Source organism: Genypterus blacodes, unplaced genomic scaffold (genome assembly GCF_046128005.1).
Source record: "Genypterus blacodes isolate CSIRO-AG114 ecotype Tasmania unplaced genomic scaffold, CSIRO-AGI_Gbla_v1 ptg000034l_1, whole genome shotgun sequence".
Lineage (NCBI taxonomy): Eukaryota > Metazoa > Chordata > Actinopteri > Ophidiiformes > Ophidiidae > Genypterus > Genypterus blacodes.
The window spans coordinates 205001-230309 of record NW_027466847.1 but is presented as its reverse complement, the minus strand read 5'-3'; the positions used below and the strand labels follow the sequence as shown (position 1 = coordinate 230309).

The following is a 25309-nucleotide window of genomic DNA, read 5'->3' as shown; positions in this document are numbered from 1 at the left end:
ACACACACATACTCACAACGTACACACACATACTCACAACGTACACACACACACACTCACAACGTACACACACATACTCACAACGTACACACACACACTCACAACGTACACACACATACTCACAACGTACACACACACACTCACAACGTACACACACATACTCACAACGTACACACACATACTCACAACGTACACACACACACACTCACAACGTACACACACATACTCACAACGTACACACACACACACTCACAACGTACACACACATACTCACAACGTACACACACATACTCACAACGTACACACACATACTCACAACGTACACACTCGTAGTACTCGTGATCCTGAATGGAACATGACTGGGATCATCTCATTGTATGCCGGGCAGGTGTGATGTTACACACACACACACACACACTGCATGAGCCATGGTTCAAAGCGACAGACGCACACATGTAAGCACATACAAACACTTAAAGCTCCCTCCTCCTCCTCCTCCTCCTCCTCTTCCTCCCTCTGCACACATTTAAAGAATAAATTCAAGTGCAGCAGTAAATCTGGAATGCACACCCGGGCCATTTCCTCTTACACACACAAGTCAGTGAGGGCTTGTTGTTTTAGCCGGTGTGTGACACGGGGCTGAGACAGAGGTGTCCTTTGTTTGGTTCACCTACAACCGTCGCATTCTCCACGGCAACCAAACGGGGGAAACCCACCGGGCCGCTCAGGTTTCACCCCAGACATGAAAAGAAATGTTCACCCCGGCAAGAGAATTAGCCGGCATCCCTCAGACGCTGGACATCTGCTGAGGAAACTCCTGCCTCTGCTGCCTTCAGGCTCATGTTGATGTTTCACTCTGGAGCCTGCCGATGCTTTCTCAGCAAACTATTGATCAGGTCAGACGGGTTAGAACCTTAGGAATGTAGCAGTAAACATTCCAGATGATAGTGACATAAAGCTTCAAAGGTGGTCTAGATGGGACGGCTTCAGATTCAGAACAGGAAGTGCATTCAAAGATGAAGGAGGAAGAGTTGAGGGGTTGAGAGCTGAGAGCTGCTCAACAACAAAAGGTGTTCATCGATCAGAATGTTGTTACTGAGATGTGAAGACGTTAGAAACAAGCCCATCTAAAAGCCGTATGGGACTCATCTGCACGGCGACAGAAGCGGTCACCAGGGAGACGGTGAGAGCCAGGGAGGACCTGCTGTAAAAAGTTTAACACTCTGTAAAAACACACACACACACACACACACACAGGCTCTCATCCCTCATGCTTGGTTTGGAGAGGGAGCCACTCAGGGCAGAATGACAGAGATCACTTTCAGTGCAATGTTCCTTCACACTGCACTTAGAGCCTCACACTCACACACACTCTAAGTGCTTCACACTGAATTGGTTGATTGGGCTCATTCCACACTTCACCTCCATTTGTATGATAATCCGCCGCAGAGTGCTGGAACAAAGCCGCATGCACAGGAATGGAACCCAGCCGCTTTACGTCTCACAGCTCTGACCCCGCGATCAATTATAGAGCCGCTACAATCCAACCGCTGCTCTATTGTAATAATCTAATGGAGCAACATCTGAGCAGCTGTGCCCGTTTCTATGCTCCTCTACTCTTTTCTATCCGATTCTATTCTGTTCTCTGAGCCAAAACACAGCCTGCCAACTTAAATGGATTTGGAGATTTTTTTTTTTTTTTCGCTATGATGCCTTCTCTGAAAGTGGCCCAGAAGGAGGTATGCCAAGACTGCAATCAAAAGATCACACACACACACACACACACACACACACACACACACACACACACACACACACACACACACACACACACACACTTCCTCCCCACCTTCTTTCTTTCTTCCTCTCTGTTCTCTTCCTTGTCTCTGTATTGGAGCTTTATGTGTGTGTGTGTGTGTGTGTGTGTTCACAGATCCATCTCAGTATCTGTATATCTCACACACTCTGTCACTGACTCACTCGGAGCTTCTCTTTATTCTCCTCCATCCTCACACAGTCCATCTTAATTGCACAGCGCAGGAATTTTTGGAGCAACGGAATTGGACAGTGAATCATAACTCATCATCAATCATGACTCTGCTAATGCAGCGTTTCTCTCTGTTTCTCTCTGTTTCCCTCTGATTCTCTATGATTCTCTCTGACTCTCTCAGAGGATCAGGTGTTCCAATGATCCCTGTAGGCCACACCCCCTCCCTGCTCCACTCTGAGCCTTCCTGTCCTCATGTATCGATCCTGTGACAGCGTCATCATCAGAGCTGCACTGTGATGCATGGAGGCTTATCGGCCGGCTGTGTTTGTGTGTACGACTCATTTTGTAACTACTTGCTAATTACACAGCACAGTAAACATGAAATCTGTTACCTTAGCACCGCAGGATATCATTAACTAAAAGGATTAGAGTGTGGTAAAGACAGGAGGCCGTCCGTGGCTCTGCCCGATGGAGAAGGGACTAATCTAAATGGGATACATCAATAAAAAGGGGGAATAAAGTTGTGGGCACTTAAGAGCGTCAGGCTCAGAGGAGGAGGAAGAGGAGGAGGAGGAGGAGGAGAGCCACAGGCTGGCAGACAGCCAATAAATTAGACCATAAGAAATATTATTCCACTGGCACGGCAGCGGCTTGCTGCTGTTTAAAACAGGGAGCTTTATTGATAATTGAATTACTTGGAGGGAAAGAAGACAAGACAGGAATAGAATGCTTGGAGGCGGATCAATAAGGAGATATTGTAGTGGAGAATGCTGCAGTGGCCTGTGTGTGTGTGTGTGTGTGTGTGTGTGTGGGCGTGTGTTTGATGTGTTCCCTGTGTATGCTGATTGTTTGTAATAACCTTTGAACTCAGTCTAATGTGTGTTTGACTCCACTTGAGTTGTCTGAGTTATCTAACATCAGAATCATTTCATTCTTATTTGTTGACATCATCATCATCATCACTCAGCCTGGTCTCTTTTGCCTTTGAGTCTTGGTGTGCTGAGATCATAACCCTGTATTTCCTGCTTGTAAATTTGCCTGATCTGCACCTTTCTACTGGTTGAAGTTAAGTATGTGTGTGTGTGTGTGTGTTTAGTTTCAGGTGCTGTGTTGAAGTAGAATGGCCTCTGACAGAATGGCGACTCCTCAGAGCTCCAGACAGAGCAGCTCCCTCTCTTCATCTCCTATGAGGTAAGCAGCAGCAGCACTGCCACACACACACACACACACACACACACACACACACACACACACAGAGCCATCAGCATGTTTAGAGATGAATGCTTCTGTCACAGCTCAACCTAACCCAACACACTGGACTGAAGGACGCAGCCTACAGGATCTATACGTACAGGAAAGAGAGCTTTCAGGGTGGCGTGACTGATGATTACCTAAAGGTGTGTGTGTGTCATCATCCACAGGTGTTTCTGATAACAGATAATGACAGGAGAAACTTGTGATGAAGAGGAATAATGCATAAGAATACTGAATAATCCAAATCTCTTCATAAATGACATCGCCATCATAGCAAGAAATAATCTGTAGCCCTCCTTCTGCATCTGCAGAGGGACATCCCATAATATACAGTCCACTGTAACCTCTATCTCCTTGTGATAATGCAGTGTAATGGAGGCTGCAGTGTGAGAGATGGAGGCGTCTCTCACAGGTGTGTGTGTGTTTTTGTGTGTGTATGTGTGTGTGTGTGTGTGTGTGTTTGGTAACAGTATACATGGAGGCCTGAAACACGTCTGAATGGTTTCTGTAGCTGAAGGAATGAAGCAGTTTGAGTGACAGCTAAAGCTCAAATCCTTCGAAACTGCCGATCCTTTATAAACAACAGGTGCAGCCAGTTAAGCAGAGACACAGAGCTGAGTTAGTCTGAAGGCTGGAGATGACTGAAAACCACATGTGGAACAACTGGGTCTCATGCTTAAACTGTAGCTGCTGTCTGAACACGGGTTGGACTGTGAGAAGCAGGAGAACTTCCTGAGCGTAGAGATGTGTTATGATCCACAAAGGCCAGACAATGACAAAGAACCTGCTGAGAATGTATCATTTTACTGTACAATCCAGATGATTCCCACTCTGGAGTGAGTTTAGCACAGATCCACCGCTCACCCTCACACTCCAACCTCACACACATGTCCACAGGATCTGTCCATGTTTTTATTCCACATTTGAAGCTCCTTTTAGGAGATAAAAGCCACAAAATCTGTGTGACACCTGTGTGTAGGATGAGAGAGCAAACACAGAACAGAGCCGCCTGTGTACGCTCCAGCAGACAGCAGAACTGTTGAACACACACACACAAGCTGGGGTTTCTGTAAAACATGTGCACATTTTTAACATTATGCAAATACTTTCCACCCTGCACACTCACACACACACATACAGACAGACACACACACACACACACACACACACACACACACACACACACACACAGACAATAGGTGGCTCCATGCTAACTCATCTTTATTCACACACAAGGGAAACCTGGAGTGGATTTCAGGGATCTGGTTGCTCTTGAGGAATGAATAATTATTCTGTGGTCAAATCTCTCTTTGTTTCTCATGAAACAGACTGAAGCTGGGGCTACAGGCGTCCGTCTGAACACACACACCCCCACACCTGAGCTTTACTTTGCTTGCATGTGTTTCCACTGCTGCTTGGTGAATTAGCTCTTCATCGCCTCGCCACATAAACCTCCTCAAGCTAACGTCAAACTCACTGAATCCTATCTGAGGCTTGTTTCCATGATACGATTGAGAGTCAATGGAAACTCGGCTCCTGAGCCCAAAAGCAGCCGGCGGCGTTCAGCCACCGCTCCTCACCGCTCCTCCATTTATGAAATCAGTTTGTTAAACTTTTTTTTCTTTAATTGTAGCTTCACATGATTCTTTCCTCACGTTTCATTAAAGGAGCCAGAGAAACTTAACCCCTGTGTGTGTGTGTGTGTGTGTGTGTGTGTGTGTGTGTGTGTGTGTGTGTGTGTGTGTGTGTGTGTGTGTGTGTGTGTGCGTGCGTGTGTGTGTGTGTGTGTGTGTGTGTCGCCTGGCTCCTCTGCTAACTCTTCTCATGCTGCAGAGAAATGAAAGTGCCAGATGCTGAGACTTCATTTGAATATTTACGCCGGCTAAACGCCTCTTTTCATCAAACGTCTCATTTGTTGGCTGCAGAGCTCGGAGATACAGTCGTCCATAAAGAATGATGAAAGAAAGATGAGAATATATGTTTTTGACAGATTTGTGTCGAGAAATGCTTACTTAGCGCTGCAGAACACACACACGCACACGCACACGCACACACACACACACACACACACACACACACACACACACACACACACACGTCCTTGTATATCAGATCAGTAATGTCACGGCACACACAAACACACACACACACACAGATCATCTTTGTCTCTATTTCTCTCTCTCTCACACACACAGTCTCTAAATCAGCTGATGACAGAGGTCTGAATCGGATTAAACACAAATTGAACACACACACACACGCACACACACACACACACACACACACACACACACACACACACACACACACACACACACACCCAGTTGACAAACAGCTCCAGTGCAGCGTTGCCCCGTTTGCTTGTCTGGACAATCTGAGCCTGGGGTTACAGCCTGAGCGAATCAGGGCTGTGCGGGCGGCCTAAGTGAGAGTGTGTGTGTGTGTGTGTGTGTGTGTGTGTGCATGTGGGGATATTTATATTTCTGTAGCAGGAGGCTCTGATCCAGGCAGGAATGCTGGGAAAGGCACATGTGTGGTTTAGCTGCTGATGGGATGGAAAGAGTGTGAGGCACAGAAACAAGCCAGGGAGGCATACGAGGAAAGGACACACGCACACACACACGTACCATATGCCTGCTGTTGTTTTGTGATTACAGTGCATGAAGGAAGACACACAGGGGTCTGAGGGAAGGAGAGAGGAAAGGAGGTAGAGAGAGAGAGAGAGAGAGAGAGAGAGAGAGCGAGAGAGAGAGAGAGAGCTGCTGTGTGCACTGTAAAACTTTGTGACTTGACTGGAACCCAACTCTTCATTCTGATGCTAAAGTCAAGGTAAAGACACCTTGGATAAACTGAAGATATTAACTTCAAACAACAGCTAAAGCTAAAAGACGTGTGTGAAAGGATTTGTTGGTTTGTCTGCTAGCATCACGTTGTGCCTGATAGAAGATCAGTCGATTGAGTTCCAGTGTGAGTTTGCTCCAGTGCGTGCTGCTTTAGGTGAATGTGGGTTTGGCTTCACATTAGAGGCGTCTGAAACATCTGGGAGTCAGATGTCTGTTCTCATCTCTACAGCAGGCTGAGGTCAGGACATCTCCTCACCCCGGGCTACTGCAGGAGGAGCAGCAGGCCTGACTGATCACTTTAGAGGGACATTAGACAAACGCTGTGCTAGCTTTCCATTGTGTCAGGCACCTACGTAGATATGGAACATGTTCCCTCTCATAAAGTTCTCCATATTTAATTCCTTATTGGACCAGACACCCCTGGGTTCAGTGGTCTGGTCCTCAGAAGCTCACAGCTCCTTCTGCCCACATTTCCATCCCCCGTCTCTCTGGACTGTGGTTCTGTTGTGGTATTTGTTCCTCTGTGACAGGAGGCTCAGAGAGTGATACTTCATGAGAACCAGACCCTGGGCCCCAGCTAGCATGTAGACTCTTTTGTTTAATGACTTCCTTATCACTAAAGTGTGGGGGGAAGTGTTCTGATATGGATTCATATCCTGTGATGTGTCACTTCAGTCCGATCCAAACAGACAGGACTACATGAGCGAACACGTGGAGCTGCAGGGCCGCCAGTGTTCTGAACGCAGCCAGGGGACAAGTCCAGATGTTGTGAATCAAAAGCTCTTCCTGCACTGCACCATTACTGTCAATGTGTTACATGCTTGGTTCCACAGGGAATCAAACCCCAGACTAACTCACTTAGCTAACAGCTTCAACAAGGCAGACATCATACTGTGGGCACAATTAATAATAACTAAAGAGGTTTGGCTGTTGAAGTCGGTTCTTTTTGAGCAAATTGTCCCCCAAAGACGAGTTATCAACAGAACTGTCTCATAAACATCAAATCAACACATTCTCCTCCATAATGGAACTCTGATACTCGGAGAAATCCTCTGTTCTAATCTGAAATAACTCTGTGCCTGAGTTGTGGCAGCCTGTTGTTGTGTTTGACCAATGAGTGATGTTCAATCCTGCAAACTCCAGCCTCCATACTTCCTGATCCTCAGACAGTTCTACCAAAAGAGGCAGGGACTTCTTTAGGGCAGGAACTTTGGCTCTGGGACTAAATTCCGGACCTGAGTAGCTGCGTTTCCTCTACAGGATAGGAAAATATCTTTGATGTGGCTTTAAAGACGCCGTGTTCTTTTGGTAAACGGTATGTGAAGTATTCCCCAGGTGATTGAAAGCAGTGGTTTCCCTCTGCAGCGGGGTGACATCATGTTTGGGGAACTCATTCATCAACAAGCCGCTGAAAGCCCAGCAGACTTTCCAGACTTTACTGTGATCTGCTGAGTGTTACACATACACACACACAGAGCACCTGTAGAACAATCCTAGTTAAAGGAAACCACCCCTGAAGAACAAATGAGTTCCTGCTGTCCAATAACGCTGCCACGCTCCAGTGACAACAGGTGTTCTCCTTCACACCGCCGGGTTTAGAGTCTGGCGCTCTCCTGTAGCGTAGCGCCGTGCCTCAGTGTGAGCTCAGACTCTGAACACTGGGCAGAGAGGCGGGCGGCGGCTGCCATCTCGGTTGAGAGGAGTTGTATTTTAATCCGCTCTAAGTATGGTGGGTGACGTAACTCCCCACTGACCCACAGACAGTAAGCCAGATGAGTGTCGACAGTGTTTTGCCGCTTTCACGCGGATTCGAGGCTTTTTTTAGCCCCCAACCAAATGAGTCACGCCACGTCATGAGGCGTTCGGAGAAATCTCCACATGTGCGGCGCATTAAGTGTGTTTCTGTTGTTTTCGGTTTTTCTCGGCTCAGAATAGCTGTCAGCAGATGATTCCCTCTTTAAAGTAGCAGAATGTCATAAATGGAAGGAGGAGAAATGCTTTTAGTGAGTCTGGGACGGCCCCGCCCGCCCGCTCGCCCGCCCGTCAGACTGCTGACAGTCACAGCTCCATGAGAAGGGACTGACGCTTCATCTCCACATCATCCCTGCTGCCTGGATAATAGAGGCGGCGTGCGGCGGCCTGACCCTCTCCTGGCCCTGCATGTAAATATTTGTCATTCCCTGTGAGCTGGAGTGGACCACTTCCCCTCCTTTGGAAAACAAACCTATTATTATCCTCATTTTCTCTCCCTCTCTGCGTGGCCAGATGAGCGTTCCGTGGCGTGGCGTCGGTGTGAACCTAGATGGGTTCGTGTCTACGTGAGGCTGTTATATAACGCCGGTAAATGCTTTCAAATTACCACATTGGGACTTATTTTATTGCACATTACGGCACTTTTTCCCCCAACATCAAGTCATCTGTGTTACTGCTGATGAATAATGGGAGCACTTAAAGCACAAATACTAAACAGAAGCCTGATAAACATCCTCCTGGTCGCTCACGCCTGTGATTTCATGATCATTCTGTGGAAAATCCATTCAGCACCAGAGTGAGTCAGGGCGGCAAACGAGGACACGCCCCTCTCACTCTCACACTCCTCTACTCACAACTGCTCTGCTCACTTCATCTTCATCTGGGTGTGTTGAGACTGAAGACCAGGGAATTACAGACTCACAATAAACTCAACTCACCAGATTGAGCTCATTCAGACGTGCTGTGTGTGTGTGTGTGTGTGTGTGTGTGTGTGTGTGTGTGTGTGTGTGTGTGTGTGTGTGTGTGTGTGTGTGTAATCCATCTCCTTGTGGGCAGTTTGACTCATTTCCTTGGACTGGGTGTGATTGTCACCTTTGTGTGCTTCATCTCTTACAGGAGACGTTTTCATATCTGGAGTGCTTTTTAGAAGCTTCCAGTAGCATCACAGAGTTTTAATCACAGGATGAATGCTCTGTCTGTCCTGGAACTATGAGTTGTTTCTGAAAAGCCTTTATTCCCTCCCCAGTAAGCTCTTAGCACAATATGTGATATTACATTTCTGCATTTAGGGGGAATTATTCTACGTCTGAGCTCATTCATCATCAGTGAGCACGGTAGAGTCATTACTCCCACTTAGCATTACAGGCTCACATTAGTGATCACTGCACCGCACTCAGTGTTTACATCTAAAGACAGACTCATCTCTTTCTACCTCTTTATTTAAATGTGTGTATACAGAATGTTAAATATATGTGCATATGTGGTTGTGTGTGTGTGTGTGTGTGCGTGCATGTGCGTGTGTGTCCTCCATAGTGTACTTAGTAAAAAGTAAAATATCTTTGTTGATGTGTTTGATTGACACTTATCATTACAATTCCTTCTAAATTCAAACTTCTTTTTCTATTTTGCTGGTCCTTCTTCTTCTTCTTCTCTCTCTAATCGTCACTCAGGCACCCTGGGAGGCAGCGTGTGTCTCTCTCTCTCTCCCCTGACAGCTGAGTTAAAGTGCCTGAGCTTTTAATAAGCAGCCCTCTCTCTCTGACCTTAAACAGGTCCTCATTGATTTCCTCTCAGTAAACACATGCCTGCTCTTCATGCCCCATTGTTCTGTAATGAATGAGACATAATTGGCACCGGGGCTCCAACGCAGACGCGGCGCAGAGCGGCACAAAGCTGGAACCCGATACACGGATTAAAGAAAGTGAATTGTTATGGAATAATCACTTTATGGGTGCGGTTCACTGATTTGTTGGAGATTCAATAGGATTCATGTTTGGCCTGTACACAAATTCACAATGCTGCCACCAATATTCAATACTTAGGCAATACTGCACCGTCCAATCAGCTGCCAGCTCCTACAAACAACAACAGACCAAACCCAGAGAGGCAGCAGGAGAGCAAGCAGCTTTATTAGTGACCCTTCCCTCAGGGGGGGGGGCGCTCTGAGTGCCTGAGCCCAGGGCGGCCCCCCTTAAGCCCGCCTTCATTAGGGTCATTGTTTGCAGAGCTCGGGTGTGAAGGCGTGTTTGTCCTGTTGTCGATGCTCTGTCCTTGCTGAGGGACGAGGGGTTAACACGGCGGACGCCAGCGGTTGCCGTGGATAATTAACCTGCCGCCCACATCATTGATTTGAGGAATGCCGGGGCGTTCCAGGCTTTAGCGCCGCAGATTGCCGTGCCCTTTGACCCCCAATTGCGGCGCATTAATGTGATTTTACTCTAAAAGCAGAAAGCGTGTGTTTTATTTCCCCGTCATGAGGATCATAGGAACGTTTCTACAAGGACATCTGGGGAATTACTATGAGAGGGAGGTTTACTTTAATCTGGTGCTTATTAGGATATTTATCAATATAACAGAGACACAGATCATTATAGAGATGATGTCATTACAGTATAAAGTGACAGATTAATGAGTCAGTGTGTTTACATCCTGTAAGGAGGGGCTTGATGACCTCGTGTTAGCGGAGGAGCAGAAGTCTCACGCTGTACAAAATGTCTGAGGAACACAAATCTGACTTATACATCAACTCAAGGACTGGAGACTGAATTTACTGTAACAATCAATACACACTCACACACACACACACACACACGCACGCACCCACACGCACACACACACAGACACACACACTGCCCATCCATTTTGCGTAAAAGTGGAGCTCACACACAGACCACAGGTGAGTTAAGTTCATGTGGTTGTATACTTTTGTTTTAGAGTATCAGTGTTTTACTGAAGTCTGTCCATGAGAAGAGGCTTTCTCCTTTTACTCCACTTGCTCTGCCCTTTGCCCTTTGTCTCTCCCTGTAATCTGATTCCATGTTGATGCTGTGTGAGACAACAGAACTCCTCAGAGAAGCCGGCTGACATGTCCTCCTCTCCAAAGTGAAGAAGATAACCCAGATGTGTCTTCCTGTTCTGTCCTCCTCTCCTCCTCTCTCTCCCTCAGCAGCAGGATGCAGTCTCTCCATGTGGACTCGGTCCAGCGCTGGATGGAGGACCTGCGTCACATGACAGAGGTGGAGTGCATGTGTGTCCTCCAGGCCAAACCCATCGGGGTGGAGGAGGACGCTCAGCAGGGGGAGCTCATCGTGTCCACGGGCGTGGGCGGGGGCGACCACGTGGCCAGGAACAACCTGCAGACGCTCCTGAGGCGAGCCCTGGTGGTCAGCACCGAGCTGGGCAAGATGTTCCAGCGGCTGGAGAAGGGGCGCTGGCAGAGGGTCCACAGCACGGCGGTGAGGGCAAACTGCCACGTGCGCTCGCTGGTGCACGAGTACAGCGCCGCACGCAGCACGCCGCCCGACATGCAGAAGGTGAGGGCGGGGGTTTGGGCCTCAGAGGTGACGGGGCTCCTCCTGGGTTTGCTCCTTCTTAACTGGAGATGTTTCTTCTATTCACGCAGAACGAGAGGTCTCTGCTGGAGAAGTGCATGGAGCTGACAAACATCACAGAGAGGTAAAGATCTCCTCCAGGAGAGACCAGCAGGGAGAGGTGTGGACCTGTGGGTCGTCTTGGTAACTGTCTGTCACCCACAGGTGTCTTCATACGGATGATGAGTTCTTCCTGAAGTCCATGAGGGAAGCCATCCACGAGATCCTCACCGACGTCAGCGACTCCTTCAGCAGTATGATTGACATGGCTCTGGCCAATGAGATACAGGTACGAGTCTGAGTCTGAACTTCTCTGCTCTGAGCTCTGACACGGAAACATCTAGACTTCATCACGTATGGGCCCCACTAAACAAGTATTCAGTCAGCTGTGGAGCCTGCAGGTGCACTCACACTGCCCCACATTAGAATCTGCGTTAGTTGAAGCTGATAGAAGAGAGGATTGCAAACCTAACACAACAACAATTGTGTTTTTCTCTTTTCCATCTACTCATGGCTTTAACTTGGCTCCAGATTGATACAGAGAAGTTTCATACAAAGGACCTGTGGTTGGACTCTGTGTGTGTGTGTGTGTGTGTGTGTGTGTGTGTGTGTGTGTGTGTGGGTGTGTGTGTGCTCTGTCTTTTGAACCTCGCTGATCCAGTTATCAATGGGCGAATGGAAAAGTCAACATGTGTTCCCTCCTCTTGGTGCTGAGCTAATAGAGAGTTACGTCATCATCATCATCATCATCAGCTCTGCGTGTCTTCATCTTCACACTCAGACTAATTAAGCCTCCATTAACCCACAGTCACCACAGCCACACAAACACACACACACACGCACACACACACACACACACACACACGCACAAAGCAGAGGATTGGGTTTCACCTCTTAAGGCTCGGACCAATAAAGTGAAAGAGCTGAACAATGAAAAGAGAAGATCTAAATAGAAACCACTCATTTGTCAAGTTGTTTGTTGTCATTACATCATCATACACTGATGGATCAGCTGAGAACACTTCCTGTTACTCAGATCATCCTCTGAATAAGTTAAGACTCCAGCTCAGAGGGATGAAGGGATCTGAACCTTTGCTCTGTGTGTTCCCTGCAGGTCCAGATCAAACAGATTGAGTCTTCAGACAGTGTGAACACCATCAGCAGTGCCATCAGTAACCTGCTGTCCCTCACCCAGGATGGACCTCAGCTCTGCAGCATCATCGCCAAGGTGAGACACTGCCTTGCTCAGGGGCTTCGATGGGGTGTGGGCGCTACAGATCCACCTGGACCTCTCTCACCTGGACCTCCCTCCGGCCTGAGTAGAGTCCTGCGAGGTCAGAGCCTCTGTGATGCTAACATGCTAACCTGCTGTATTACATCAAACATGCTTCTCCCTCCCTCCCTTTGTTCCTTTCATGTCCCAGCCCCGCCCCTTCCTTGTAGACACGCCCCTGTTATGACCCGGTCCAGATGTTCATTACATAGACCTGCACGTCCCGGCTCTATCTTCACACGGGGGCTCTATAAAGTCCATCCTGTCCCCAGATAAGGGCGGAGAGCCCAGACAGCAGGTCTCATTTGGCCCATTAGTCCTCTGGCTGCTTCCAGGATGCTGCAGATAAGACTCTTCCTGATGGCCCACACACACACACACACACACACACACACACACAGACCTCTCCTTTACAGCCAGATTGTGGGATCAATACCCTTGGCTCCCATTAGGAGTGTGTATTGATGGCAGAGGCCCGGTCGCTCCGGCGTCTTTACCTCTCAATCTGCTCCACTTTATAAAGAGCTGCAGGTTAAAGTCTGAGTGTGAGGAGAGGGAGAGAGAAGAACCAACACACAACATCTAACACCTGTCAGACAGGTACATTAGTTTTCACCGCTCTCTCTCTCTCTTTCTCCCTCTCTCTCTCTCTCTCTTTCTCTCTCCCCCCTCTCTCTCCCTCTCTCACCCTGTCATGGGTGATTGTGTAACTCTTGGCCCGTACACGAGTTCTCCCCTCATTAGCGTTTCCTTTCCTCCTGCCTCGTTGTAAATCAGTTCAATTAGCCGTCTAACTGCCCGGGGTGGAGGTCTGATGTTTCCTCCCGCCGCCTCCGGCTCCTTTCCCTCCGTGTTGCTGTTGACGGATAAATATTGACTGAGTGATGCCTTTGTGCTGCATTGTTGAGTCATAATGAAGCAGCAGCATGAAGGAGAGAGATCTGTGTGTGTGTGTGTGTGTGTGTGTGTGTGTGTGTACATGGGGACAAATCCATGTTTACACTTCTTTGTCTTAGCCTGAAAGCTCTGGATGGGCGGAACCTGCCACGCCAAATACTATGACAGATGTCAGGGTGTGTGTGTGTGTGTGTGTGTGTGTGTGTGTGTGTGTGTGTGTGTGTGTGTGTGTGAAGAAGACATGATCAGATCCGTTCTGTCTAAGGACCCAGACTGAGAAGAGAAGACAAGAAAGATGAGAGAACTGACAGATGTTGACATGAAGCTCAATCTATTATGACTCACATGTTGACAAAAGTTAGAACCAAATAACAAAAGGTGAACACCAAACACACACACACACACACACACACACAGCCGGATCGACACCTTCTCCTTCATCGGCTGGTGGAGTTTCTAAAGCTTTACTGAGAACTGTCTGTGGGCGCTTGGAGCTTCTTCCAGGGACGACAGACTGATTGCGTAGGCGGCGGCGGCGGCAAGCGCAGAGGAGCGGTCAGGTTCGAGGGCAGGATGATTCTCCACTCCACGCCCAGGCAGCGTGGCCTCGTAGCCACATGTGAGCCAAAGCGCCGCGCTGTAATGGCCTTATTAGGATAATGGAGGTAGTTACAGGCCTCATCTTCCTCCAGGTAATTCCATCTATCTGCTCCCTGGATGGAAGTCAGCAGCTGACAGCTTCAGCGCAGACGGAGGCGTTACAGAGATCTATTTCTGTTTGTTTACACCCAGAATCATCCAGAAGGAAATGATGGGCAGGTATTTATTATCCTGCTCTGTTTACCACTCATGAAATATGAATGAAGTGTTTTCTGCCCCGATTCCATCCCACATGAGAGGCTGTGTGTGTGTGTGTGTGTGTGTGTGTGTGTGTGTGTGTGTGTGTGTGTGTGTGTGTGTGGCAGCTGGCCAGACCCGGCGGACATTTTGGCTCTGCAGGGTTCTTTAAAGCAGCTCTGATCCGTGGGACACTCTGCTCTTACAGCACCGCCGAGCAAACTGAGCATCATTCTGCACCACCAGGAGAACTTCAGGACAGAGGCGGTGTTGATTAAAGTGCTGAGGTGTAATCTGGTGCCGTCCTGTCTCACATTCGGCCCACAGAAGTCTGAACACACACACATCTGTGCTCTGACTGAACATCTGCCTCCTCACCACAGCACCTCTGCTCCTCTTACGCACTGAGTGAGACTTCAACCTGACATGACTAATGGCCTCCAGAGACCAAGTCCACATGTAAACACACAGCCTGGGCCGCTTCACTCTGGGACTCTGCTGGAGCTCCACACACACACACACACACTCTGCTGGAGCTCCACACACACACACACACTTCCTTCAAACCACACACACACACTCTGCTGGAGCTCCACACACACACACACACTTCCTTCAAACCACACACACACTGATGGAAGCTGCATCTTCTCTCCACGTCTGCTGAGGGTTTCCCTCAGACAGAAGACATCAGAGTGAACTGTGTGTGTGTGTGTGTGTGTGTGTGTGTGTGTGTGTGTGTGTGTGTGTGTGAGCCCTCAGCCTGATGCTTGTTGTCCCTCCTCTGCAGGAAGGAGCGGTGGTTGCTCTGTTTAAGATCTGCAGGCAGGACCGCTTCAGAGCGCTCTACGCCCACGCTCTGAGGACCGTGGCCTCCATCTGCTGTGTGGAGGAGGGCATCAACCAGCTGGATAAGGTACACACACACACACACACACACACACACACACACACTGACACAGACACACACACACACACTGACACAGACACACACTGACACACACACACACACACACACACACTGACACACACACACACACACACACACACACACACCTGTCTTTACCTTTAGACAATGAGACGCTCTCAGTCCCACCCGATGCTCTGTAATGAGCAGCTAGAGGAGCTCTAGCTGATCCAGAGCAGACAGAGGTGTGTTCACAGTGATCAGCTGAGTTTGTCTCAGTCGGCCCTCTGGCTCCCTCAGAGCCTCTACACTCTGTCTGGTCTCAGTGAACACAGGGCTCAGTCTCTTGTTGTGGCTGGGACTCAGTTTGTTTCCTCAGGTGCAGACTGAGGACTGAAGTCTGGGTCTGGGTCTGGTTAGCTGAAGGTCAGGTTCAGGTTTCAGCTGATCCATGTTCATGTAAGAGGATCTTCACACAGGAGATCCAGCTCCTGATGCTCTCTGTCTCAGCATCTGCTCCTGTGAGGCTTCACTCTGACTCCTCCCATACACATGACTCCATGTTACTGTGAGAGGCAGTGAGGGTTTGACTCCACACAGCAGAAACACACACAGACTGAGGACCAGACTGAGGACCATCACAGACTGAGGACCAGACTGAGGACCAGACTGAGGACCATCACAGACTGAGGACCATCACAGGCTGAGGACCAGATTGAGGACCAGGCTGAGAACCATCACAGGCTGAGGACCAGATTGAGGACCATCACAGATTGAGGACCATCACAGACTGAGGACCAGATTGAGGACCATCACAGACTCCCTTGAGGCTTTTCTTCTTTGTGATTGATCCAAAGGCCTCAGATGAGTCGACTCTGTTCCTTTCCTATTCACGATGTAAACACCGCTCAGACCCACAGAGATCACACACACACACACACACACTACATGTGACCTCCTGACCCCTGAGGTGACAGGTCAAACATGTAGACACACACCTCTGTCTCCTGCCCGTACTGTGTGTGTGACAGACAGACAGAAAGCAGGAAGACAGCTGATGATCCAGTCTGTCTGTGTTCCGCTCTTTATCGAGGATTCAACCCAGATAAGCAGCAGAGCACCTGTGGTTACAGAGCGTTTACAGAGCGACAGACAGAACCTGAATGCAGTGAGTAATGAAGCCACAGCGGTGTGTGTGTGTGTGTGTGTGTGTGTGTGTGTGTGTGTGTGTGTGAGCAGCTGGGACAGCCTGAACCATCCGAGTGTGACAACTCCTAAACAGGAAGCAGAGTCGCCCCACATTAGCAGAGTTTCCCCCAGAGCGACGCTGTCAGGCACGTCTGCCTGTGAACCGCTCGCCGCCGCCGCCGCCGCCGCCGCCGCCGCCGCCGCCGCCGCCGAGCGCTCAGGCTTGAGAAACACACCTGTTACTGCAGGAGGGCGATGGAGGAAGGAGCCGGGACGCACGTGTGCTGGGCTCAGCGGTGGAGAGAGGATTCATGTTCCAATCCCCAACTGGAGCATGATGTCATCTAACACAGGGCCTGGAGGAGGTATTGATCCAGAGCAGAGCTGATGGAGCAGCGAGAGAGCAACCATCCACGCCTGACTGCAGCGAGGAGCAAGGAAACGACTCATAGTCTCTAAATACTGCAGTCAAGGAGAGAACATGAAGCTTTAGAGCCTGGAGCTTTGATCTTCTTCTTCTCTCATCAGGAGGACAAACTTTGATCTGAAGGCTCAGGAGGAGTTTAAGAGGTCAGAGGAGGTCAAGAGAGAGGATCTGATAATAAAATATCCACTAAATAAACCATCCCTCCTTTCTCCCTCCCTCCATCCTTCTCTTCCTCCCTCTCTCCCTCCATCCCTCTCTTCCTTCCTCTCTCCCTCCATCCTTCTCTTCCTCCCCCTCTCCCTCCATCCCTCTCTTCCTCCCTCTCTCCCTCCATCCTTCTCTTCCTCCCTCTCTCCCTCCATCCCTCTCTTCCTTCCTCTCTCCCTCCATCCTTCTCTTCCTCCCCCTCTCCCTCCATCCCTCTCTTCCTCCCTCTCTCCCTCCATCCTTCTCTTCCTCCCTCTCTCCCTCCATCCCTCTCTTCCTCCCTCTCTCCCTCAATCCTTCTCTTCCTCCCTCTCTCCCTCCATCCCTCTCTTCCTCCCTCTCTCCCTCCATCCTTCTCTTCCTCCCTCTCTCCCTCCATCCCTCTCTTCCTCCCTCTCTCCCTCCATCCTTCTCTTCCTCCCTCTCTCCCTCCAACCTTCTCTTCCTCCCTCTCTCCCTCCATCCTTCTCTTCCTCCCTCTCTCCCTCCATCCTTCTCTTCCTCCCTCTCTCCCTCCATCCCTCTCTTCCTCCCTCTCTCCCTCCAACCTTTTCCTCCTCCCTCTCTCCCTCCATCCTTCTCTTCCTCCCTCTCTCCCTCCATCCTTCTCTTCCTCCCTCTCTCCCTCCATCCTTCTCTTCCTCCCTCTCTCCCTCCATCCTTCTCTCCCTCCATCCTTCTCTTCCTCCCTCCCCCCGCTCCTCCCCTCCCTCCTCTCTTCCTGTTTAACCTGTGTGGGGTCACAGGTGTCTGGACCCTTATGAGGTCAAAGCTCTGGCTCATCATCCACCTCCACCTCTCCTCTCCTCTCCTCTCCTCTCCTCTGCTCTCCTCTCCTCTGCTCTCCTCTCCTCTGCTCTCCTCTCCTCTGCTCTCCTCTCCTCTCCTCTCCTCTCCTCTCCTCTCCTCTCCTCTCAGTGTCGGTTCAGTACAGACGTCTGTCCTGTAATCAGCTCAGCAGGAGAGAGAAGAAGTCATCAGATCTATAAGCATCAGTCAGAATGTGTGACATAAACAAGGTTAAACGCTCAACACCAACTTTTTATAAGGATAAAGACGCAGGAAACTCTGAGGCGAGCCGGCTGATTGGCTCTGAAGAGAGAAACATCCGGAGCTGCAGATCGTCCTGTGTGAGGGAGGGGAGGAGGAGGAGGAGGAGGAGGAGGAGGAGTGGGTGGGCACAGGGGAGATGGGGCGGTGGCAGATGAATGGGGGGGGGGGGGGAGCGTTCCACGTCAGTGGGTCGCTCTGGCACAACGCTGCTGACGTCCACTGAGACAGAAATAAGAGAAGAAGAGAAGAAGCCCTGAGAAACTCGTCAGCAGATAAGAGTGACGAGAGAGGAAGAGCGCTGAAGGTTTACCTCCACAAAACTTTACTTTACTGCACTGATGAGCAGAACACACACACACACACACACACACACACACACACACACACACACACACACACACACACACACAGACACACTCACTCACACACGCACACTCACACACAAACAATACACTCTCTGTTTCATTCCAAAATGGATTGGAAGAAAAGGAAGATATGAGTTCTGAATGAACAAGAACCAAGAACCTCCTGGAACGTGTGACACCACCAAACATCTGAGACGCTGGATTCTCACACACACACACACACACACACACACACACACACACACACACAGAGTCATTGTTTATAGTTAAAGATCTTCCAGTTAAAGTCTGAGCCTTAATAAACAGAGCAGAGTTAAGTCGTGTGTATAAACTGTGCAACACTGACACCCGGTGGACAAAGAGTCATACTACATGGATACATCTTTAAGAGCCATGGATTCTCTGGAGCGCGCACACACTCTCTCACACTCTCTCTCTCTCACACACACACACACACACACACAGAAATGGGATGAGTATTGGTGACCTCGTGGCTGGGAGTAAACTTCTTAATCAAACACATCACAGTTTCCTCCCGCAGCTCCTCCCTGAGCCTGATGATGCACACACACACTTTGGCTGGCTGCCAGGCCGTAAACACGCCTCAGAGCTTCACTCCTCAAGGCCGGGCCGCCATTAAATCTCAGCGGTGTGTTTTAACCATGATGGCTTTATGGGCAGAGCTGCTTAAACCTGGCTGAGGCTGATCAGAGCACTCAGATCTCTAAACACACAGCAGCCTGCAGAGGAACACACTAAGCTTTGTTTATACGGGGATCAATGCTAAGACATTTAAGGAAAACCCACTTTAATGGCTACATCAGGCCCGTGTAGCTGTTAATACGTTTATACGTCTCCCCTGCTGCCATGTAGCTCAGTCTGGACCTGCTCAGGCTCAGTTATGGCTCAGAGTTTACATGTTGGTGCCTGTAAGTATTGATTAGGACATTTAGTCAAGGCTGCATTTTTAATTGTGTGAAAATTCTTTGGCTCTTAAGAGAAGTTTGATGTTCAGGTTGAAGACACGGTGTTACATCCTCTAAAGTAGTATATAGTAACTGAGGAGCGATGCAGAGAGACGGGCAGAGGTTCAGTTCATCAGGCTATGAAGGTGAACAAGGTGAAGCGGTGGTGAGGAACAGCTGTGCAGGTGAGCGGACGGAGCAGAAACGGCTCAACAGTGAACTCTAGTGGAGATTGCAAAGAACGGCGGCGTCTAAAACGGCTAGTAAAGAGGGACAAACTGAGACAAAGACTGACTGGAGTTCAGCTCTGACTTCTTCTTCTCCTCCTCTGTGACTCTGTGTGTTTGTGTCTCCGGTGTCTGCAGGTGGACGGGATCCTGTGCCTGGCGGACATCTTGACCGATGAGAGCAGCGTGGAGGCGGCCAAGGCTGAGGCGGCGGCGGTGGTGGCTCAGATCACGTCGCCTCACCACACCTCCACGCAGCACCTGGCCAGCTTCCTGGAGAGCATGCACGACATCGTCACCGCGCTCATCAGTGAGTACACAGAGCCCTGACCTTTGACCTGCAGGAGGCCCCAACTCTGGCTGGGTTCAGCGGAGGTGTTTGGATTTCTTCTTCTGTTCCGCTCACAGTTTGATTGATGTCTTCTGCCCTCAGAGTTGTGTGAGAGCGCCTCCTGTGGTGAAGTCTTCCTCCTGGCGTCTGCGGCGCTGGCCAACATCACCTTCTTTGACAGCATGGCCTGTGAGATCCTCCTGCAGCTGAACGCCATCCACATCCTCCTGGAGGCCTGCAGGGACCGGCAGAGAGTGGACACGCCCTACTCCAAGGACCAGGTAGGCTTTAAGGTTCTTCTTCTACCGCCAGAGGCCGAAGGAAGCAGAAACGCAAAGGAACAACAACTACAGCAGCAAGTTACAAACATCCAGTGAGCCTAAGCCACACTTATTATAATAACACTACTTTAATCTCCATCTGGACGATCCTGGGCTAAATGCTTCTGAGTCTTTGGTACAGATTCAGTCTGGGATTCTTCTTCTCCATTTCCTGCTAAATCTAAGAAAGTCAGGATTTTATTTGCCATTCTAGGTCAAATCAATCAAACTAATGCACTGAAACCACAACAAACACACAGCCTGGTGACAAACCGCCCACACTGAGGGAGAGAGGTGATGTGGGGTGCAAACCTTTGAGCAAGGCACTCAGCAGCACAACAGAGTTTAGTTACATTTGATATTTTAGTTAGTTTAGTTAATTAAGCTACATTTTCCATATTTGTGCTCCAAAATAACAGAGAGGAGGTTCAACCATCTGTAGAGAAGTGTAGATGAAATGAAAAGGTGACGGTCTTCCTCATATTTTGTCCTTTTACATCTTAGGTGGTGACGATCTTGGCCAACCTGTCGGTCTTGGAGCAGTGCTCCTCTGAAGTCCTGCAGGAACAAGGTCCCTTCTTTCATCTGTTATTATTTATTATATTATTTTATGACTCACTGATGGAATGAGGCGACTAAAGCACAAAGAACATTTATACTGCAGTCAGCTGTAATACTCCTTTGTTCCTCTAGATGGCAGCATCAGGTAACATCTCCATGAGTGTGTGTCGTGTGTGTCCTGAGCCGCTGTGATCTGATTGTGAAATGTTTTTATTTATATTTAGTATTCTGTTTTATCTCCCTATAAGTTGGTTGTTTGAGTCCGATGTGTTGTTTGGGTTATGATCTTATTATCCACATGTTCATCCAGATGTTTTCACTATGAGCTCTTCATGTTTAGTGGGTCTGAAACGCAAATGACTAGAAAAAGGAAGAAAAATTAAGAATTTCAGGTGTTAAACCTCAAACAGGGTCACCTTTCTGTGATCTGAGTCATGAAGCTTTGATTGACATGAAGGAAACTCTAATTTGTTCACTTATCTCTCCTGTAAAAGCAAAGAATCCCTTGTTTGTTGTGTGTCAGACAGGTTGTCACTGTCTTGTTGTGTGTGTGTTTGTCTACACACAGGGATCGACCGCCTGCTGCTGCTGCTGGGAGAGAAGCCGTCGTCCCCGAGCCCCTCAGAGGGCGCGGCCTGTGAGCGAGTCCAGCAGAAGGCTGCGGTCACTCTGGCCCGTCTGAGCCGAGACCCCGACGTGGCCCAAACCGCAATACAGCTCAAAGGTAACCATCGATCAATCATACTCATGCTTCAGTGATGAGGATGATGAGAGCGAGCAGAGGAATAAATAGAGTGTCAGAAGATACAAACAACAACTAAAAGACCAATATCATCTCGCTGTGACAACAAAAGGCTGGAGGCCTGAAGAACACAGCTGCCTGGTGCACTGTGGCCACCAGGGGGCGCCAAATGAGCACCATAACGCTGAAGTCCATGTTTATGATAATGTTACAATAACTCAAATACAGCACGGTGTGTGTGTGAGAGAGTGTGTGTGAGTGTGTGGGTTTATTAAAGAGGGCTTTGGAATTAAAATAAGAATTATTTTAAATTATAATTAGGGTTTTAAAATAGTGATAATTATTAGACACTATTTTAAACTATTCCTTAAAAACAAGAATAAATACAAAATATTATAAAAATACATTATTACTATTATCAAAGTATTATTATTAATATTATGGTTATAATTATTATTGTTCTTATTTGTAGTCCTTTTATATTCTGTGTGTGTGTGTGTGTGTGTGAGTGAAGCTTAGTCTGATCTCCAGTTTGTGATTGAATCTGCAGCAGAATCATAATAATGAATCTGATTCTAGATTCACTTCAAGATTTAATATTTACATTTTCACGAGTGGAGGAGGTCAGGGGTCAGAGGTCGTCATGGTATCCTTGGACAGAAACACAGCTGCTGTTAAACACAAAGACACACACACACACACAGAGCTCAGATGCATGAATCACTCACTAACCTCAGAACATGATACACACACTCACACACACACACACACACACACACACACACACTGTCATTCATAACACACCAGGAGCGTATAGAACATAAGGTGAAGCTCAGATCATCAGAGGAACGTGAGGAGGGGCGTCGCTCTGCGTCTCTCTGACTGAGGCATCAACATCTCTGCTCTCTTCCTCCGTTTATACACAAGTTTGTGACTGAACTATTCTGCTTCCTTCAGCCGTCCCTCGCCTGATTGAACTCTGCCGCTCCCCTACTGAGAGGAACAACAGCGACTCAGTCCTGGTCGCCTGCCTGGTAGGTGTCAAATGTGTGTGTGAGTGTGTGTGTGTGTGTGTGTGTGTGTGTGTGTGTGTGTGTGTGTGTGTGTGTGTGTGTGTGTGTGTGTGTGTACTGAACAGCAGATACGTCTTTGTCTTGAATATATAATTTTAAGAGTGAGAGCACCTCCAGTATTCCAGTCATGCAGCCCGTACTGCTGCCTGTCTGTCTGCCTGCCTGCCTGTCTGTCTGCGGCTGCACCACCGGCCTGCATGTGTATCCCAGCTCCAGATCATCTCTGGGTGTAATCTCATCCACAGGGCAGCGTGTGACTCTGCAGATGTGTCTCATCTCAAACATTTGTTCTAATATGTACATATGATGAATACTTAACCCTTCTCTCACTCCCATCATCATTATGGAGCCCAGATCTTTGGGGGGCGATGAGGGGATCGAGGCCCGTTCAGGTCCGGAGCTTAATTGGGCCGCCTCTCCGCTCCTCTCCTCTTCTCTTCTCCTCTCCTCTCCTCCTCTTCTCTTTTCTTCTCCTCTCTCATCTTCTCTCCTCTTCTCCTCTCTTCTCTTCTCTTCTCTTCTCTCCTCTCCTCTTCTCTCTTCTTCTCTCCTCTCCTCTCTTCTCCTCTCTTCTCTTCTCCTCTCCTCTCCTCTCTTCTCTCTTCTCCTCTCCTCTCTTCTCTCCTTTTCTTCTCCTCTCCTCTTTTCTTCTCTCCTCTTCTCTTCCCTCTCTTCTCTTCTCTTCCCTTCTCCTCTCCTCTCCTCTCCTGTCCTCTCTCCTCTCCTCTTTTCTTCTCTCCTCTTCTCTTCACTCTCTTCTCTTCTCCTCTCCTCTCCTGTCCTGTCCTGTCCTCTCTCCTCTCCTCTCCTCTCCTCTCTGCTCCTCTTCTCATCTCTTCTCAGCTCCTCTCCTCTCCTCTCTTCTCCTCTCCTCCTCTCTCCTCTCCTCCTCTCTCCTCTCCTCTCTTCTCTTCTCTTCTCTTCTCTTCTCCTCTCCTCTCCTCTACTCAGTAGCAGCAGCACTTCACCGTCTATTCAGATGAATGTGATTCTATTTGATCCTTTTAGCCGAGGGAGCAGTCACACATTAGTCGGTGCTGGCTTTACCTTCAAAAGCCACTCGGCTCTCAGATCCCATTTGTAATCTCAGATGTAAATGCCGGAGCCTCTCCTTGGATGAATGCTCTGACATGTCACGCTCTCTGCTCTCTGCTCTCTCTCTCTCACACACACACACACACACACACACACACACACACACACACACACACACACACACACACACACACACACACACACACACACACACACACACACACACACACACACACACACAGACGGAGTGAGCGGCTTGACCTCTGGACGCTCAGGGCCTGATTTCACTTTCATTTCATTCCTTCAGTCAGTCGGGTCGGGTGCTTTTTTTTTTGCGAGGGAAGGAATTAAATTCATTTAATTCTTCATTTGGAAAATCAGAAGGTTTTATTTTGAAATCCTCACACAGAGAGATTTGAGTTTCAATGCTTGATGAAGGTAAATCCACCTGGAGAAGGGAAGGATCCAGAATACCTCCTCATTTAAAACACAACACTGAGGAGAAATGCATCATGGGTAATAAAGCACTGTGATACATATATGTTCTATAAGGACATCAACCAGGAGGAGACGGTCCACTGTCCACTGGCAGCTGCAGACGTTATATACATTAAATACATGAAACTGGTGTGTTATCTGCTATAATAGAGATAATAGAGAGAGAGAGGGAGAGGGGGAGAGAGGGAGAGAGGGAGTGAAAGAGAGAGAGAGAGAGAGGGAGAGAGGGAGTGAAAGAGAGAGAGAGAGAGAGAGAGGGAGAGAGGGAGTGAAAGAGAGAGAGAGAGAGGGAGGGGGGGAGGGAGGGAGGGAGGGAGGGAGAGAGAGAGAGAGAGAGAGAGAGGGAGGAAGGTGAGAGAGAGAGAGAGATGCAGATGTGTGCAGGTGTTATGTACATTAAATACATGAAACTGGTGTGTTATCTGCTATAATAGAGAGAGAGAGAGAGAGAGGGAGAGAGGGAGTGAAAGAGAGAGAGAGAGAGAGAGAGAGGGAGAGAGGGAGTGAAAGAGAGAGATAGAGAGGGGGGGAGGGAGGGCGGGAGAGAGAGAGAGAGAGAGAGAGGGAGGAAGGTGAGAGAGAGAGAGAGAGAGGGAAAGAGAGAGAGAGAGGGAGGAGGTTGAGAGAGAGAGAGAGATGCAGATGTGTGCAGGTGTTATGTACATTAAATACATGAAACTGGTGTGTTATCTGCTATAATAGAGAGAGAGAGAGGGAGAGAGGGAGTGAAAGAGAGAGAGAGAGAGAGAGAGAGGGAGAGAGGGAGTGAAAGAGAGAGAGAGAGAGGGGGGGAGGGAGGGAGGGAGAGAGAGAGAGAGAGAGGGAGGAAGGTGAGAGAGAGAGGGAGAGAGAGAGGGAAAGAGAGAGAGAGAGGGAGGAGGTTGAGAGAGAGAGAGAGAGAGAGAGAGAGATGCAGATGTGTGCAGGTGTTATATACATTAAATACATGAAACTGGTGTGTTATCTGCTATAAT

At 48.8% G+C, this 25309-nt stretch overlaps 1 protein-coding gene across 2 annotated transcripts in view; it reads left to right on the top strand.

Moving 5' to 3' along the window:
- The window catches only part of insc (INSC spindle orientation adaptor protein), a 37483-nt gene that overhangs the window by 10997 nt on the left and 1177 nt on the right, over positions 1-25309 (top strand). Inside the window, exons 2-12 of one of the 2 annotated variants that reach the window (XM_076146822.1) lie at positions 3087-3181; positions 11009-11372; positions 11462-11514; positions 11595-11718; positions 12544-12657; positions 15227-15352; positions 19914-20085; positions 20209-20387; positions 20931-20997; positions 21556-21711; positions 22687-22763. In XM_076146822.1, the coding sequence (XP_076002937.1) occupies positions 3111-3181; positions 11009-11372; positions 11462-11514; positions 11595-11718; positions 12544-12657; positions 15227-15352; positions 19914-20085; positions 20209-20387; positions 20931-20997; positions 21556-21711; positions 22687-22763 (1503 nt within the window). In that variant the 5' untranslated portion in view covers positions 3087-3110. Of the gene's footprint in view, positions 1-3086; positions 3182-11005; positions 11373-11461; positions 11515-11594; positions 11719-12543; positions 12658-15226; positions 15353-19913; positions 20086-20208; positions 20388-20930; positions 20998-21555; positions 21712-22686; positions 22764-25309 lie in introns of both variants that reach the window. The other variant, XM_076146821.1, reaches the window with a different exon arrangement.